We start from the raw sequence: 18617 nt of genomic DNA, 5'->3' as shown, positions 1-18617 counted from the left end.
TGAAGAGGTTGCATTTCGATCCGCTATTTTTATGCATGCATTTTGCATAACGGTTTTTAAATCAATAGGCGTTTTACACTTGCTGTCAATTCTCATGATTATGAGCAGCAGCAAGGAATGCAATAAGAAACCCAGGGGCCTTTGAGTGTAACGTAATGAAAGAGTGCCACCTCGTGGAGACAATGGATAAGTGTGTAAAACTGAAGGTCATATATACTGTGGAATTTATATTAGATGAATTTTAAAAATTAGCCAAGTGCATAGTTCAATTTCTTGCCCAAATAAATGACCTGGGAATCAACAGGCGCTGGCTGTTCAAGTGATATTATCATAGCGCCGCATCACTAATGTGTGACTAGGCTTTCAGTTCAGAGGTTTTCACCAGTATGCTGTGCTTGAAAACTTAGCTTAGCCTAATTTAGAAAGCGAAATATAAAAGTTAAGAGGAGGATTACAGCAGTCTTATAAAAAGGACAGCAAGGTCTTCAACGATAATTTTCTCACGATCTCTTAGAATGGATGAGTGAGCACAGTTAAGGATAGAGCCTTCCCTGCCCTTTCAGGAGATGTGTGGAAGGGCAATTCTTGACTTTTGTTTATTTACGTAACAAATCTCTACCCTGCTTATTAACCCGAACCAGGACCCCCCCCCCAAGCAGTGAACACAAGCATCAAATTACACGAAAGCAAAAATAGAATTCCATCTAGAATTCCACGGAATTCAATTAAGAGTTTTAACCAATATACACAGCCTATAAAACAACAGCACCCAAGACTATAGCCTCGCTAACGCAGAGCCCAAACCTCTTTTAATAAATTTGGCGTTTATATACAGAGCTTCAATAGCTTCCTTGCAGGGTTGCAAGGGTTCCTTCCCCAACGTTGGATGAGAGACAAGGAACACAAGAAAGGTCCTGTTGTTTTATCTCTGCAAATTCAGGAAAGGGGCTGGCATGGGAAAGCAAATCTATTCTGTCAGGGTGGACTGTTGGTTTGGGCCTTTGGGTTACTTCTGACAGCTGCAAATAGCTAACAGCTCCCTCTAGAACAGGCTTTCCCCAACTTGGGTCTCGAACTGTTTTTGAACTACAACTCCCATCATCTCTGAACATTGGTTCTGGTAGCTAGGGATGATGGACGTGTCCGGTGTGTTGACAATGTTTTGATTTTTAACTACTGTTCCTCTACTGTGGACAATTGCAACCTTTTTCTCTTGTTACCCCAGGAGCGCTGAGAGTGCCATCTTTAATGTAGTGACATTTCTAGATTTACAGTGGTTCTGTACTCGGTTCTCCCAACCCATGTGGGAACTGCAGTTACTATTACTACTACTACTACTACTACTGCTGCTGCTACTACTACCCTACCCTACCCTACCCTACCCTACCCTAAGGTCCCAGTACTAAAGGTTACAACAATAAAAACACAATGGTTAAAAACAGTTTTAAACAACTTAAAATAACAGTTTGCCCTGTGAGCCCCATCTTCCTTGGGGTTCCTCAAGCCCTGCGTCCTGAGGAAACGCAGATGCCAGGGAACCCAGGCCGGGGAGCCCATGAAGGGACCATCAAAGGTCTGAGGTAATTATTGGGGCTACCTAGGGCTAATAAAGAAAGCCCTATGTGCTGTGAGGGAGGCAGAAACCTCCCCCTCCTTCCCCGAGGCTACTTAAGGCCTGTGTTCCCTGAGGGAACGCAGAAGCCAGGAAGCCCAGGCTACGGAATTGCTGCCATCAGCTCCTGAAGTCAGCCTGAAGTTATTTAGCGCTACTCATTAACATTTTTAATTGTGAACTGCCTTGGCAAAAAAAGAGGCAGAATATAAATGCAACAAGCAACTAACTAGAAGTTCAACAAAAAATGCCGCTTCCCTTGAAGTAGCTTTTTTTTTTAAATCACACTAAGCCTTTTAGTAGCAGCAGCAAAAGGCATGGAGGGAATATGAAAATTTAGCACTGAAAAGCTTTGGGAAACCCCCATTTGGATTCTTTACAGTGTTTGCCTCCCAGTGAGATGGCTTCCGCCAACATACCTAATTGCCAAGTTCTTTATATACACGATCTGTTTCTTGTCGTCATTTTACAAAAATTGCAGTTGCTATAACAACGTAATGCAATTGGCAAAACATCGCTGCTGTTTTCCGTAGTCGGGCTTGTGTGTGTGTGTGTGTGTGTCTTTCAGAAGATGAGCCATTTGAGCAAATTCCTGCAGTCACCTACTCTCTAAAGTAGGTAGAAATGTGGAAGGTGTTCTGTGGGAAATTCTCAGTGTCATTTGGCACGAAGAGTAGTGTGAATCCAAAAAGGCCGGGGTATTTTGTGTCACAAACTTCTAGCACGACACAAGGGAGGTTGATGCTAGTTTCTCATAATTTCTTTCACATTGTTGCAGGCAGATTAGCTTGAAAAATTGCTTAGCCTTTCTGAGTTCACACTAACCTAGGGAGAGGGGCAACACAGTGAATGTAGAAGCAGAAAATGAGGGATAATGCATCATATCCAGACACACTGAATTTAAATCAACTAAACAATCAACATTTGTCCAGTAGCACCTTAGAGACCAACCAAGTTTGCTATTGGTATGAGCTTTCGTGTGCATTTCAGTGTATCTGAAGAAGTGTGCATGCACACGAAAGCTCATACCAATAACAAACTTAGTTGGTCTCTAAGGTGCTACTGGAAGGATTTTTTTTATTTTGTTTCGACTACGGCAGACCAACACGGCTACCTGCCTGTAATCAACATTTGGTCTAAGTTCGGGGTAGCCAATGTCCTGCCCTCCAGAGGCCTCCAACTCCCATCAGCCCCAGTCAGCGTGGGATCATGGGAGTTGTAGTCCAACAGCATCTGGAGGGCACCACATTGATTACCTCAGCTCTGAGATGTATTCACATTTTGAGAGTCATTAGGTTAAAAGCTGGTTGTGTGTGTGTCTCACGAGCCTTCAAAATAAAGAGAATGTAATAAATGTTAAGTGCCGCCATTGAAAGGACACCCTGAGTTTGCATCTATGCACTGGCGCAAGCGGAAGCCTAACGCGGGAAGGGCCTGGTTTTGTTTTGCAGCCCCCTGTCTAAGCAAAGGAAAAATGTCATCAGCTGTGTAACTGTGCATGACTCCCCCTACTCTGATTCCTCCGGCAACAACAGCCCCTATGCAGTGCAGCACCGAGGAGGGAACAACAACGGAAACAGCTACGACACAAAGGGAGCGCCGGAAACACATTGCAACGGCAATCCTCGGACGATCATCGTGCCGCCACTGAAAACGCAGGCCAGCGAGGTGTTAGTAGAATGTGATAACTTGGTACCAGGTAGGTTGGCGACATCTCTCAGTGTTAAGCAAAGGCCTTAGAATAGGAGTTCCCACTTCATTCAGCAGTTCCACAGCGAGTCTGTGGATTTGCGGTTGAAGACGGGAGATGGTAAATCCACTGGATTAAATATTCATGCTGCTTTTTAATTGTCCTTTTATTGCTGCTTTTATTCCTTCTGTCATATTTTATTGCATTGCAATTTCAATTCCATTGCAATGAAAGAAGCAAGAATGATACAATTTAAAATCATACAGCATGTAGCACAGCACACTACGAGTGTTGCAACAGGCAGAAATAACATTAATTGCTCCACCAAGATCCTCAGCAGTTTTCAAGTGGGGGGAAAACGGTTGTGAACCACTACCCTAGAGAAGAATCCCTTCTGCTTCAGGATCTGTCTTCCATGCTTTCAAATCCCTACTTGGCCTTTATTAGCAGGTTTGCTGCATTTCATTCATGTCATACAGCAGGGATGGGGAACCTGTGATCCTTCAGATGTTGTTGTTCCTAATACTATTTAGAATTTAAAGAATTTATATATCACTCTCGGTTCAGACATATCGCAGAGGTATACTAAACAAGTAAAAATAAGATGCAATAACAATACATTAAATCCATCTGTAAAACCAACAAGAACAATGTCCAACAGTCTTGCACGGACTCCATCTTTCATTAGCCCCAGGCATGGTCCATGGTCATTGGTGATTGGGCTTTGAGTCCAACAACATCTGGGGGGCCATTCCTATCTTTGTGGTACAAAAATATTTCATTTTATACAGACCAAGGGACTTTGGGGGGTGGGGTGGAGGGGGAGTGAGTCCCTAGCAGTTATTTCATGCCTAGCAGACTCCACTGCAGACATTCCAGAAGGGAGCTCGCAAACGCTTTGCTTCTCCCTGCTCCTATTTGCAGATGTGAGAGGCTAAACTGTGGTTTGGCTTAGCAATGCATAGTGTTTTAAGTTCTCTCCGTATAATCCACAAGCTGTACCCAACGTTTGTTCTTGGCTACAGCTCATGTTTAGTGAGGAGAGATCTCAGCCATGAGTTCCTGATGGCACGGCGTGGTAAGTCAAACCTTAGTTTAGCTTGCCACCATGCAGCAGCAAAAAGTCCTGGAGAGGAGCAGAGGGACTACAGGCTCCTTTCCGGGAGTTTGCGTGCTCTCGTGGTTAGTGTGTTGTGTGAACCAGCTCAGTGTGTCAGGTGCCACGCATGGCCTTGGGACAGAGTTGCCTCTCAGGTCTTGAATGGCCTTAAGCTAAAGGCTTCTGATGACTGTTAGGCATGCATGACACCATAAATGCATGCTCTTTTCCCTTCTGCAGTCACCACCAGTCACCACTCGTCCTCCTACAAGTCGAAGTCCTCCAGCATCGTGACCTCCACCAGCGGTCACTCTTCAGGGAGCTCGTCTGGAGCCATTGCCTATAGGCAGCAGCGGCCAGGACCACACTTCCAGCAGCAGCAGCCTCTTAATCTCAGCCAGGTAAGCAAAGGGAGAGTGGAGAGAGGACAGGCAGGCAGGAGGTTCCTGCAAAATCTTTCCAAGACTGCCCAAGAAGTGGCACGACCCACAGGAGACTGGCTATTTTCATTCAGGCCAGCTTTCGCAGATTTCTTTGTGCTAATCTGGCTTCAAGTGCAGGGATTCTTTATTAATTTGAAGCATCTTCACCATGCTCTTTAGCTAAGAATGTGTTCCTAGAGTGGCATAAAAAAAACACAACAAAGCAGGAGGAAGACATTTCTTGCTCTCAGGCTTACATTCTGAAAAGGCATGGCATGGCATGGCATGCAAGGGGAAAAAGGGTGGTGAGGGTGAAGGAAGAAAGAAACCAGCCACTAGTAATTAAAGTGATTATTACAACAACTGGGTGGGAGGGAAACAGTTCAGGTAGCTTGACAGAATTGCTGCTGCTACTTGAGAGTTTCTCAGCAGACGAGGTGGGGAAGCCTTGTGTTCCTTCTCCCCCTCTCTTGTTCTTCAGCCTGAAGCTGCTGCTTTTTGGATTACCCAAGAGTTAGGAAGTAAGGTTGGGAACAGAGCTAATATATCTTTTCAAAGGATGTTCATGAAAGTGAGTGCCAAGTTCAGGCTCCTGCAACCATTGGTGAGGCCCAGAAATCTTAACCAGCTGCTGGCAAGGGGGTTGGGATGGGGCACAGGTAGAATGACAAGAGTGACAGTGGCCAGTCCACCTCCCAAGAAGAGCATCTTGCCATCTTGAATGCTGGAGCCTCTCTTTTGACAATTTCAGGGTGCTTGTTCATCCCAGCTAGGAACTGAGCACTCATACAGGTCTTTCAGATATTCCTTGCAGGAATGGAACCAGTGGATGGTTGCAGCATTACAGGAAATGCAGTTTGCCAGGCAGAGGAGAGAGATTGCAACTGCCAGGGAAGCCAGAAATCCAGAAACTGTGCATGATGGAAAGGGATAGAAAATAGGTTGAGATTTAAGCCTCCCGAGAGCATGCTGTTGTGCTTGAGAACTGTGGCGATTAAAACTTCACCCTCGTTTTGTTGGCGCTCCTCTCTGAACAGGCCCAGCAGCACATCACGACGGATCGCACAGGGAGTCACCGGCGGCAGCAAGCCTACATCACTCCGACAATTGCTCAGGCACCCTATTCCTTCCCACACAACAGCCCCAGCCACGGTACGGTCCACCCCCACCTGGCCGCGGCTGCAGCTGCTCACCTCCCCACGCAGCCTCATCTCTACACATACACTGCGCCGGCGGCTCTGGGCTCGACAGGGACGGTGGCCCACTTGGTGGCTTCCCAGGGGTCAGCCCGCCACACTGTCCAGCACACCACATACCCAGCCAGCATCGTCCACCAGGTTCCCGTCAGCATGGGCCCTCGCGTCCTTCCATCGCCCACCATCCACCCAAGCCAGTATCAGGCTCAGTTTGCCCACCAGACCTATATCAGTGCGTCTCCAGCCTCTGTCTACACTGGATACCCCTTGAGCCCAACCAAGGTCAACCAGTACCCTTACATCTAAAACGCTGGAAGGAGAGGGCGGCAGATGGGGAAACAGCGGCGGCACACACTGAGAGGGAAACGTGGCTGCTTTTGTTCTGAAGGACACCACAGGCGAGCAAACAATGCAACGGGAGGCTCAAACGGAACTTGAACAGAGGAGACTTTGAGGAGGCGGAAGGAGAGTCGAGTCGATGCCAGTCCTGCGCTTTTTATTTAAAAAAGGAAAAAGAACAGAAAAAAGATAAAATGAAAAACAAAAACAAATAATAAAACATTCTGCACCAAACTACGTAGTGGGAGAAGTGGAAGGGGCCATTGTTGTCTGGTCCTGTTTTTGGATAACTTCCCCAGTAGAACTTTTACAGATTATTTTCATCTGACTACGTTTAGGAATTTGCTGTTCAAAACCTCCTAATACAAGGTTTCATAGGTGTTTGGGTATATATATTTTTTAAATTAAAACCAAGAAGCATACAAATTAGGGATTTATCCAGAATTTCAAAAGGGTTATCGCTTTTGTCATTTGCACTGGTTGCTGTAACCCAAAATAAAGGAACAATGAAAAGTGTGATGTGTTTTCTGTTGGGAGGGGGCGAGCATAGGATGAGAGGTGCTTGGACTGTTCCAGCTCCCTCATTCTCAGGCTTGGCAGCAGGGGCAGGTTAGAGAAACACACACACACACACACACACACACACACACACACACACACAGCAGAAAACACTATTGGGTGAAATCAGGGGCAACAGAGATATTTGTTCTTACTCTAAGCACCCTGGATAAATCCCTGAGAATTGTTGTTCTTAAAAGAAAAGCGTATTTAATAATGTACAATAGAATCTCATCTTCTTTACTTTGGAATATTTTCTTTCTTTCTTTCCTTTTGGGTAACCCTTCACCGTTTGCAGTCCAATCCTAACGTTCCCTGCTCCAGCACATAAATGCATACCTTGGGACTGTGCTTGGTAGCTAACCCATCACAGCGCCACATAGCATGGTGCTACGCTAATGTTGCCGTGACATTGCCGTCCCGTATTGTGAGCAGATAACACAAACCCAAATGTTCAGGATTGGGCTGTTAGTGTAGGAGTAGTTCTAGCTTGACCTTGGTAGAATGTAGCACTATATGACACATAACACCCTTTTTTCTACTTTGTGTTAAATTCCAATGATACCAATAGACTATTCCTCAATGTGATTGCACAAAAAAGTGATATAACATAGGCATGTAACAAATGTGATTGTCCAGGTATATATGTGTGTGAGAGAGAGTGTGTGTGTGAATGTGCGCATGGGCGCACTGATGCTGCCTTCTCTTGTGGTGTGGTCCTCAGCACAGCCATTGCAAACTGTCACAGTCTTAGTTTTACATCATTCCCTTGTAGTGCCTTACCAAACTACAGTTGCAGTTTTAAGGGTTTACTTCCACTGGTATGCCTAGAAACTGACTGAGGCTGGTTGGAAATTAATCTCAATTCTTTTTTCTTCTTTTGACTGTTCTTTATTGTTGCTTTCCTTCTTCTAGACTTTTTTTGGTTCTTCTTATTATTTTCATCTTTATTGGGTAAGTTGCAAAGGTCGAAGGAGAGGGGTGGTGTGGAATTTGACTGGAGCGAGGTGGAAATGGGAATTTGAAAGGACCCAGACGGGCTCTCAGGCCCGAAAGCAGCTTTCCAGGTAGTTCCGTTTTGTTGGTGGAGTTACAGATTTAGCTTTCTGTCAGGATGCTTAGTTCTGCTACCCGGCCAATTCTTTGCAGCTTAGTATTCTTACTAAAGCATAAACAGAAGAAGAAGAGGGTGGGTGAGTGAGGGCAGGCTTGCTTTGGATCAGAAACACATAGTACCTCATGTTAAATCCCTATGTCTGGACTGGGGAGGTGGGGGGAGATGATTAGCTGGGACAGACTGTATATATATTTTCACTTGAATGCTTTCAGTGGGGAAAAAAGAAATAAGAGAATTGGGAGGACTTGTTTCTAGAGCATCAGACTCAGGTTTGCTCCAGAAGTTGCTTTTTTTCTGGAGAAGTGCTTGCACTGGCACTTGGGCAGCTGGGCAAAGCCAATGGCGCTACTTTGAACTGGGTTACGCAACCTTAGCAGGAGGCCTGAGCCCAATGCCCGGCGGTAGGGGGTTGATCACTTCTAGGCAGTGTGTTCTGAAGGTCCTTTGCTTACAAAATGCTGGCGCTAAGCCTGACTTGGAGACACAGTGATGAAACGTGTCGTGGCTCACATGGTGCTTTCTTCATTCCCCACCACCATCTCATTCATATAGTGGATATTTTGTTTTAATCACTGTTCAGGTTTGCTATCTGGGCTCTGTATCCTCAGCTCCGAATAATCTGAACGCTCTTTTTTTAAAAACAAACAAACAAAACAGATTTCCAAAGAGAAGCTTTCGTACCATGAAGCAGAGTTTTGAAGGTTAGAGGGAAACCGTAAAACGCTACACCAATGCAAGTGGGTGCTTCTGCTGTGTCAGTGCTTAGTATTGTTATTGTTGTTGTCGTTGTCGTTTGTTCCCTGTGGAGATGTACTTGTATCGGTGGTCTGAGGCCTGTCTGCCTGCATAGCCGCTCAGTACCGCTACAGCTGTATTTGTGACTTCAGACAAAGGAGTGTTTAGGCAATATGGTAAGATGTTGGGATATGGCAGGTCAGTTAGCTGAGAGAAGAGGGAGGGATCCCAGGAGTGGTAAAGGCGAAAAAGTTTCTCAAGAGGTAAGTTGGCAAGAAAGACAAGCACAGTTGTAATATCTTGAAGCGGGCACTCGTGTTTTGCCTGGAGGGAGTGAGGGAGAGCTCTCACCATGAATACTTGGTTGGACACAGTTGTTTTCCTACGGCAAAACCCTCAAATAAACCCTCTTTTTTTCTCATTTAAAACTAAGCACCATTTGGTTTTCTTGTTTTCTTCCTTCTCCCCCTAAATGTAATAATGTAAATCCTAGTCTGATCTTTCATTGGTTCATGCACCTTACATTTTCACATTCTGGAGAAAACTCTTTCCAGTTCCTATCCCATTAAATACCGTAATTTCCCCCAATTTCTCAGTGTAACATGTTTCATTCCTTCCCTAGCCTATCACATCTAGAGTGGAAGCTTCATGCTGCTTGTGTCATTGAGAGGAATATTATGTTGTTGTATGATTGTTATTAATTTTAATGTGTTATAATTATGTTTTACTCTTGTTTTACTCTTGCACATGCATTCCTGCATCTTCGTATTATTATTATTATTATTATTATTATTATTATTATTATTATTATTCTCTCTTAATAGGGGATTGGTTGTTATTTAAGTAGGGTTTCCCCCCCTGTGTCAGTGGCATCAGAATGCTTGTTACACATGTAGGATTCGCAGGGAAAGGGAGGAACAGGGAAACTGGTTGAGAAACTAGTCTAGATCACATGAAGGAAGAACCAGGATTATAGACCCAGTTCAGTTGTAACAGGAAACCATGGTTTCCTGCTAAGTGAATTAGCTATGGCAAGTGCTGGGCTCTCAAGTTTCCCCCTTCTCACTGTTTTTTCCACACAAGCAAGGTGTTGCTTAGAAGCATTCCTGTTTTAAACTAACTACAATTCTCTCTCATGTCTGAACTCTGGAAGCTGTGGTTTGTTGAAACTCTGGTTAGGGAGAACAAGCCAGGATCTGAAACCATGGTTTGATTTTGGCCTGTTCTCGCTAACTGTAGTTTAAACAAGCTTAATTCCCTGAGTTTGAACACAGCAAGGAACTGTGGGTAGGTTAAAATCTGAAACATGGGCATCTAAATCTCCTTTTCTGGTGCATGAAAGAGGAGAAGAGAATGAGAGATAGAGTGTAACCCCAAGGCTTGCTGCACCTCACTCACATAGCAGGAAATAATTTTTTCCCCTGTTAGGTCTGAACGATGCCATATTGTAACTGCTAAACAATGGCATACCATTGCAGTTTCTGATACCTTTATGTTATATCCTCACATTTCAGAAGTGTGTTATTTTAGACACAAGCCAAACAACTACTTCTGGCTTCAGAACTGGATTTAAGAAGGATACTGGAATCATGTAGACTGACCTTGCATGATAGGAATTGATGTCTGATGCTTTGCTCTGATATCAAAGAACTTAATAAGCAAGGCTTTATTACCAGGTTGAAAGCGGTGGGGATGTTAAGACTCTGGATTTCATGGTCTCAGGCCCGACCCACCCATGAGGTGGAGTGAAGCAGCTGCCTCAGGCGTCAAAATCCCCTGAGGCGGCATTCCTGTGGGCACTCTGCCTGCCCACTACTTCTGCCAGAGGCAGGGCAGGCAGCACAGCTGCAGCACAAGCGGTTCCAGTTTTGCCTCAAGTGGTGAGACGTGCTGGCTTTGAATGGTCTTGTGGGGCCTCGTCTTGAGATGGTAGCATGTGTTAAGGTCACTTATTTTATACAGTCGCACCTTGGATCTCAAACGCCTTGGCTCCCAAACAAATCGGCTCCTGAATGATCGAAACCCAGAAGTGAGTGTTCCGTTTTTTGAACGATTTTCAGAAGCCGAACATCCGGCGCGGCTTCCGATTGGCTGTAGGAGCTTCCTGCAGCCAATCAGAAGCCACCCTTTGGTTTCCGAACGTTTTGGAAGTCAAACGGACTTCCGGAACAGATTACGTTCGACTTCCAATGTATGATTGTAATGTGATACGGCTTGCTGCATTTGGGGGCCTTCCTGCTCATTCTGTGAGTGGGATCCTAGACTTCTGCCCCAAAATCCTGTTCTGGCTGCACCACTCAGAGAATGCTTTACAGTCCTGTAATCAGCTGAAGGTGTGAGTATTTGTAGTTAAGTTTTCCACTTTAAGAAATTCGGTGAGGCGGTTCTGCAGTTTCACCCAGGTGTGATGATATTTATGGTGCCAGTTAAAGAAAGTGCATGGTTCAGTGACCAGAGCTGTTGGAAACTGAAAAATTCAGAAACTGAGTCTAAGGTATGGTTGTCTGTTCTGTCCTTGATCATTGCTCAAAATTAAAAGCTTGATTGTGTGGCAAAAATAGTTTGCATATCCTCCTTCCCTAAGGACCTAATGCTTTCTGATCGTAATTAATTCTTATTGATACTTGTGATGTTTTAAAGTTTTGCTAGTTGTACACAAAGATGGTATTTATATTTTTAAGAACCTCCATCCTATTCTCTTTTTTAACACTCAACTGAGAATGTTGATTCCCTTCTACAACATGGGGTTTTTTTTTGCAGAGCATCTTCTTCAAGAGCACCATTACGCCATACTTGATTAATTCATCTCCATTGGTTTATCAGGAATGCAAGTGATTGACTGGTTTGTGGCAAGAAAGGATTGGTTTTAATTACATAGACTGAAATGTTTTAGTTGTGTATTTTGCTTTGTTTTTGATATTTGTGCACGCAGCTCTCTTTTTCACTATAAAATGGTTCTGATTTTATACAACAGGAGACTGAAGGGCTTCGGATGTAGCGGCAACAAATTCATAGACTGTGCAGTTGTGTGTTTTTCTCAAGCTAGGTTGGAAAAAGGACTGACTGTAAATCCCAGCCTGGTCAGAGGGTGGATTAGTTTAGAGGCCAGAGTGAATGAGGAAGTAGCTAAATCAAGCATCCATAGATGAAATTGACGTTTGCAGTACTAAAGGAGAACTGTGAGTTTCTTCTACAGGCAGAGATGCAAACAGTGCTTTTCTGAACCTTTTTTTTAAAAAAACAACAATCATAGTAAGGTGCTGGTGTTTTTATTTTTATTTTATTTTTAGTTTGCTGGAGTCAACTGGAAAGAAGGGAGTGAGAAGGAAATATTGCTGTTTGGGGCATGTCCTTTGGAGGCTTTTTGCGGATCCATGAAGACGTCTGGTTAAAACCCATGAGAGGAAGTGACTGTTTAATAACAATGGTGTAACAGTACTGGCATCTAGGTGAAATCATGGCTGAAATCCTAGGTATAGTTCTGTGGAAGAAAGTCCCATTGAACTCCATGGGGCTTTCTTCCGTGTAGGGGTATATAGGAGTGCATAGTAAAATTGCAGCGCCTCAAAGAAGAAATGGTTTAATGTAGTGTGAACTTTGGAAGGAAGCAGCCTGTAAAGTGGAGTAGGTTGCTGCCCGCTAAAAGTGTACATTTTCATGTTAACACAGTGATATAATAAGCCTTTACCCGTAGCAGTTTCCTCACGTAGGAAGGAGGCAGAGATTATTTTTATTTTGCAAAACTTAACAGTTTGTACTGTTCCAAATGACAGTATGCAATGAAGGAACTGCTTGCTTAATGAATGGAAGCAATGTCATTGGAGACCTGGGTAATTTCTCCCCTAAATCTTTTATCAGCTGACAGCACAATCCTATACATGTCTACTCAAAAGAGGTAAATTCATTTACGTTCAATAGGACGTATTCCCAAGTAAGTGGGTATAGGACTGCAACCTAAACGCCATTGTTTTGAACTTCTTCCAGTTTCAGTGAATTTGGCCCTGTACTTAACATGATGACTAATAGTTTCATCTTCCCACCCTCCCCTTCATATGAGCTCACAGGCCAATGAAGGAATGCTTCTGTCTCCCATCCATTGTTTTCTGTATTCTTAAGGGACTATACCTCAGAATTTGGCTTGAAATAAATTATGGTTTACCAAACTTGAAGGAAAATTTAAACCCATGCCTTTCTTTAACCAAAGAAAAAAATTAATAAATATGTACCTTAGAGTATGTCTCTGCCCATTCAAAGTTCCCCAGGCACATGTTGTGACTTTTTGGACAAGACACGCTACAGAGTACCATTTTTTCTTTCTGTTCTTCCATGTTTGCCACACTTTTAACATTTTTATTTAACATACTGCGTCTGAAGAAGTTTGCTTGGGAGAATTCGGTCCTATTTGCTGCTGCTGTGCAAACCTTACTGTGACTAGGTGAAGTTTTGTGCCAGTGCTGGTAAAGATAATCCATCTCTAGAGATGCCCCCTATTTGGGGGCTGATAGGAGCTGTGGGTCATCACCAAGGCACCAGGTTCATAAATGCTGGTATGGGGCAGGTGGCATTCTCTGCCCCTTCCTGTGTCTGGTTTTTGTTCGGTTCCTACACACTATTGGTCTTTGCGCCTGCAGTGGGAGAAAGGGAGGACTAGGCACTCTTGAGCCACACTTCCAGTTCTCATTGTCTTACTGTTGTCTTATCTTACTGTATAAAACACCTGGTTCATAAGCTAAGACTTTCTGGACCCAGAAGTGTCAATCAGATAGAGCAAGGTACCCCGCCTCCAACTCTGTACAATAGTGACATTATATAATGCGTTGTTGAGTTCCAGGTCACTTATGCAATATTTCCCGTCAGGCAAAGCTGATTTCTGCTGCTCTAGTACCGGGCCATGGTGAGAGATCATTGGGAATTGGCCCTTCTGGGTATGCTGCTCTGTTCTACCATCACACTCGGTGGCTGGATCGTGTTGTAGCTTTTCTTTAAATCATTGTCGTCGTAAGGGTTGGATTCGTATCAGTCGGCTGAAGAATTTAGCTTGCGTCTGCAGATACTTCCCCCCCGTTCTTACTCGGTGGTGTGGGGGAATAACCACACAGGGATATTTATGTGTTTGCAGGGCGTTAGGCGCCTGTGAATTTTGCAGGATTTGACAAGCTGGGCCAGCGGAAGAATAATAATACCACTGAATGTAAACAAACAAAACGGGGGGAAAGCTCTTATAGGAGAAGGAAACATATATGTAGCAAGTGTGTCATTTTGAGTGGGCAATTAGCAGAAGTTGTCAGGAGCCGCCGATAGCCTATTTTTTCTGACTATAGCAAATAAGAGTGAAACTCGTTTCTTATGTACGGGTTAGTATTGTCCTTCCAGTTTTAGCAGTGCTGCTATACCAGACTTTTGTGTGCATATTAAGAAAAGAAAAGATGTATATTAATCTTTTGCTTAATGTAGTTAAACTAAGAAAGGCAATACTAAAAGCATTCCCCCCCCCCCAAATGTGATGTTTTTACTGCACTGATAGAAATTGTGGCATCTCTAGTCTAACTCTTCATCTGTAGGGGAAGTTCCATGCCAGTTCGCACAAATATCTGTGTGTGAATGGTACCCATAGGCCTCTCTCTCTCCTTCCTTCCTTCCTTCCTTCCTTCCTTCCTTCCTTCCTTCCTTCCTTCCTTCCTTCTGTCTGTCATGAAAGAGGTGGGGCAACACTGCTGAAAGCAAATGAAATGTCTTACTTTCAGGACAAAGCTAAGAACTAAAGGTACTGGGGTGGAGCTAATAATAACAGAACTTTTTAAAAAGCCAGTACATTTTGAGGAAATTTGAAATACTTTGGTCTGGAATTTCTATTAGAAAATATATGCATTTGCCATCCATCTTTATTATTTTTTTTAACACTACTTTTTGTATTTTTCCTTTTTGCTTCTTTGCTATGGTTCTAGAGTAGACTCTCTGTGTTCTAGATGTTTCTAACTTTCTAGAGCTCACTGACTCCATTGGAAGCAAACCCACCTGATCAGGATTCTGGATCCCAGTTGGTTCAACAAGGATTCCAGAATTTTGATCAACACTTTGTTTTATAAATAAAGAAGGATTAAAATATTTCTCTTACAAAAAAAACTGTGACCTAATGGCAATAATTACCTCAAACGTGGGCATTCATCTTGGTTTTAGCCTTTAAAAATAAAAACCAACAAACATGTAGCCAGCTTGAATTTGGGATTAAATATAGATATATATTAAAATGCCCACCCTGGTCATTGTTGCTTTGAGTGATTCTTTAAAAATAAAACAATGAAACCAAGGATTAAATTACTCTTTTATGTATTTTAATTAATTGTGATATTGAAATGCACATGTAATTATATATGTTCATTGCTACTGTAAAGTGCTTCGACCTTCTCGAAGATATGTAATGAATCACATTTTAAACCAATATGAACTGAACAACCGACTGTGGCTACTAAACATTTTCTGGTTGCATTTTATAGTTACAATGTTTTATAGTTTACATTGAAACTGGTACTTTCTAACTAAATGTTCTGTTTTAATTATACCTTCAGAATCTCAACACTGCTGTCCCTTTAACATTTTAATTTTTTGCGCTCTCTCTCTCTCTTTTAAGTAGAACTGTGTCTTCAATGTGTACATTCTGTTCTGAGATATAACATAGTAGGTAGAAGGTCAGACCAGATAATTCCAAAGTTAAGAGGAGCAAATCACTCCGTACATATTAACAACTAAAGCCCAACAAATGACCTATTTATTTTTTAATTAAGAAGGAAGAAAATAATAATAATTGAAGCTCTTGGGGACGAATCAGGAAGCACAATAATTCCCAGCTAGCTCTTTCCTTTAGGCTCCCATCCTAAACACACTTACCAAGGAGTAAGCCCCAACAAACACATTGTGACTTGCTTCTGAGTAAAGCATGGGATTATAACCGCTGAAATCTTAACCTGAACAGACATAGCTATTGTGAGAACCAAGTATTCAAAGCAAGCGGCGTATTGTATAGCGAGTGGCTTGGAGCTCGTGAATACACCGATGGGTAATGCTGCGAGCTTGCCAGCTTTATAATCATGGGAAGCAGAACTGTCTGCTTAGAAATGGCAATCGTGGATCACAGGTGCATTATGCATTTACCTGTCCCAGGAAATTTTTGGAAGCCCCGCACTAGGTATGCCTCTCCCAACGCCCCCAGGGTTGATCAATTGGCAGCTGTATCCATGGAAATCTTATAATGCAGGACTAGCTACCAGCAACCCATGCAGATGTCTCACGGCTGGGAAACCTGTGATTAAGTCCTCAAGTACTGAGACAACAAATCGTTGGATTGTTTTGAGAAACAATGACAGGCAGTGCTGTATAATTCTGTAATCATGCAGTCTATCTCATTTGTCACTTGGAACCCCCTAAGCTAAATATGAAGAACTTGACCAGTACCTTGTAAATTTAATTTGCCTATTAGCCAATGACAGTTTATCGGATGCTGTTTACCAGCTGTCGCAAATTATGTGTTTGGACGCAAATGGTCTTTTGCTTTCGTTTTTCTCGTCGAGTCCTACTTATGTTTGTTTGACGTGTGAGGGTTTCTTTTTCTTACTGTCCAAGTAACCAATGAATGGAAACGTTCTGCTGGGCAGAGAGGTGTTTTTAGACAATAAATATACAGGAACTGGCACAAAAACGACTTTATCCAAACAGCTGGGCTTCATTGTGGAGCTGACAATCTCAGCAAAGTTCCTAACATTTGTTCAGCACTGGCAGATTAAGGAGTTGCAAGGAAAAGGCGAGGAACAGATTGTTTTTAGGTCCTTGTTAAAATCTCTGCTCCCACTGGATTCAGGGGGGAGCCCCCCGGCCCCTTCAGCCAATTTAAAGCCATGGTTTCCACAGTATAGCTCACATTACCAAAGTGAACTTGGCATGTGGCTGTGCCACCATTTTGAAAGCCTAATGGGAAGCCTGTTAGGATTTTAGGCCTCAAGAAAACTGGAAGAGGTTGGGATTCCCTAGCCCTTGGGCACGGTTAACAAAAAATAACTCTTTTACCGCCCTTAGCAACCACTCATTTCCCCTTTTATATCAACACTAGTCGTGGAAATATCACCATAACCCCACTGAAAGGGCTATAGATTGTCTTTCCAAACCCTGGGCTTGGAGTCTGTAAAGCACAAAGGAGTTTTTAACATAGCCGTCTCCTCAGAAAGGGAAATGCAGCCATCTGGTAGCAAGCAGCGCATCTCTCTTTTCCTCTATACATTTTGGGAATTTCCCCCCCTTTCTGAGGTGGTATTTCCCTCGGCTATTCCACAGCACGGCTATCTGAGGTGCAGAAAACACCTCCCTATCCCTTGTGCTTTACCAGCGAAGTTAAAAATATAAAGCTAGGCATTTCCCAGTGCCAAATTTTTACACAGACAGAATTGGAATGTATAATCTGAAAATTCTATACCAAAATCAGTATTTTTTTTTTTCTTTCAAAAGAGGGGGAAATAATAGCTTTATTAGAAAGGGGAGGAAGAAAGGGGATATATTGGCCGTTAGAGTCTTTTTGTGGTAGTTAAAATAAAAATTGGGGAAGGTATTTGTGAATATATGGACTCTTTTAACCCATAGTTGAAGGGATGTTTTATGCCTCTTAATTTCCCATAAACCAAGTATGCTTTGAATTGAATGAAAAACACATACTACATGAAAAAAAAAATTGGGGGGGGCAAAATTATTGAAATATATTCCAACGCAGAAAGACACCTCCCCACCCTTTCACCTGATTTATATTTGTAAGGCCTTTGCTTTTTTTCTAGATACAGTATCATCTCAGTTCAAAAAACCCATGAAAGCCCTGGTTGGTTGTATTCTTTCACTGTACGGTTCTGTATTGAGTGTTGATCCATGTTAAAACTTTGTGAAAATTATTGTGTGCAACCGTATTTTCTTGTGTATTGTTTCTTTTCTTTTTCTTTTCTGTGAATTGTCCCCTTTGTTTCCTTTCTTTCCTCCCACTTTTGTTATTTTTCTGTTTTGTTTTCTTCTGGTAATGTCTTTGGGGGAAAAAAACACCAGAAAAGAAACTGACGTGTTGTAGAACTATATGTAACCTATTCCTTAGTCTCATATTATAGGTATGTTATAAGAATGGATATTTTACTTGGCTTTAGAATGTTTTACAAGAAAACTAATTCTTAACCAATCAAGTTCTTGCTACTAAAAAAAAGAAAAAAAATGCTTGTGTTTCTCATCATGACGTTGTGTGCTTCTAATTAATAATCATTTTCGTTGTAGAAAAATGGAGTGAATTTATATTAGACTTGAAAACTAATAATAGCATTGTAAATTTATGAGATGATTTTAACAGAAAAAAGCATTATAGAAGAATATAGTTATTTTAATTGTAATATTACTAACTGTAGGGTGAGAAAGGGCCCCCCGTTGTGGTGAACTATGTTATAGCTTGTTATTCACAGTTTCTTTTTGATCATTTTTTCGGTCTCTGAGGTGAAACGAGTTATTAATCAGAATTTGTAAACTCACATATGCATATTGTATATGTGTAGAAATGTAATCACACTTTGTCTTGGAATTACATTAAACTGTTTTAAGTCACTGCATCGTCTGCTAGTCTTTTAACTGGCATGGGTGGGATCGCTATCCTATATGTATCTGAGTAAGTTTTATTGAGTTTAATGGGACTAACAGCCAGGTAAGTGAGAACAGGATTGCAGCCTTAGGCTTGCTTTTAGTTTCCTCTAAAAGTCTTGGAAACAGCATGTGATGAAGCTTGAGCCTGTGTTAGGTACAATTTTTAATATCTGTCCTGCCCAATAGAATGGCTGCCTTTTC

General features: G+C 42.5%; 1 protein-coding gene across 4 annotated transcripts in view; it reads left to right on the top strand.

Moving 5' to 3' along the window:
- Nucleotides 1-18381, top strand: part of HIPK2 (homeodomain interacting protein kinase 2) — a 178489-nt gene extending 160108 nt beyond the window's left edge. For 3 of the 4 annotated variants that reach the window (XM_081212221.1, XM_081212223.1, XM_081212220.1), the window contains exons 13-15: nt 3064-3311; nt 4642-4802; nt 5861-18381. In XM_081212221.1, coding sequence (XP_081068347.1) covers nt 3064-3311; nt 4642-4802; nt 5861-6325 — 874 coding nt within the window. In that variant the 3' untranslated portion in view covers nt 6326-18381. The remainder of the gene's footprint in view (nt 1-3063; nt 3312-4641; nt 4803-5860) is intronic. The other variant, XM_081212222.1, reaches the window with a different exon arrangement.
- The last annotated feature ends 236 nt before the right edge of the window (nt 18382-18617 follow it).

This window comes from Podarcis bocagei, assembly GCF_964188305.1.
Source record: "Podarcis bocagei genome assembly, chromosome: 10".
In the NCBI taxonomy this organism is placed as follows: domain Eukaryota; kingdom Metazoa; phylum Chordata; class Lepidosauria; order Squamata; family Lacertidae; genus Podarcis; species Podarcis bocagei.
The sequence above is the reverse complement of the archived record's forward strand: the minus strand, read 5'-3'. Positions and strand labels throughout refer to the sequence as shown.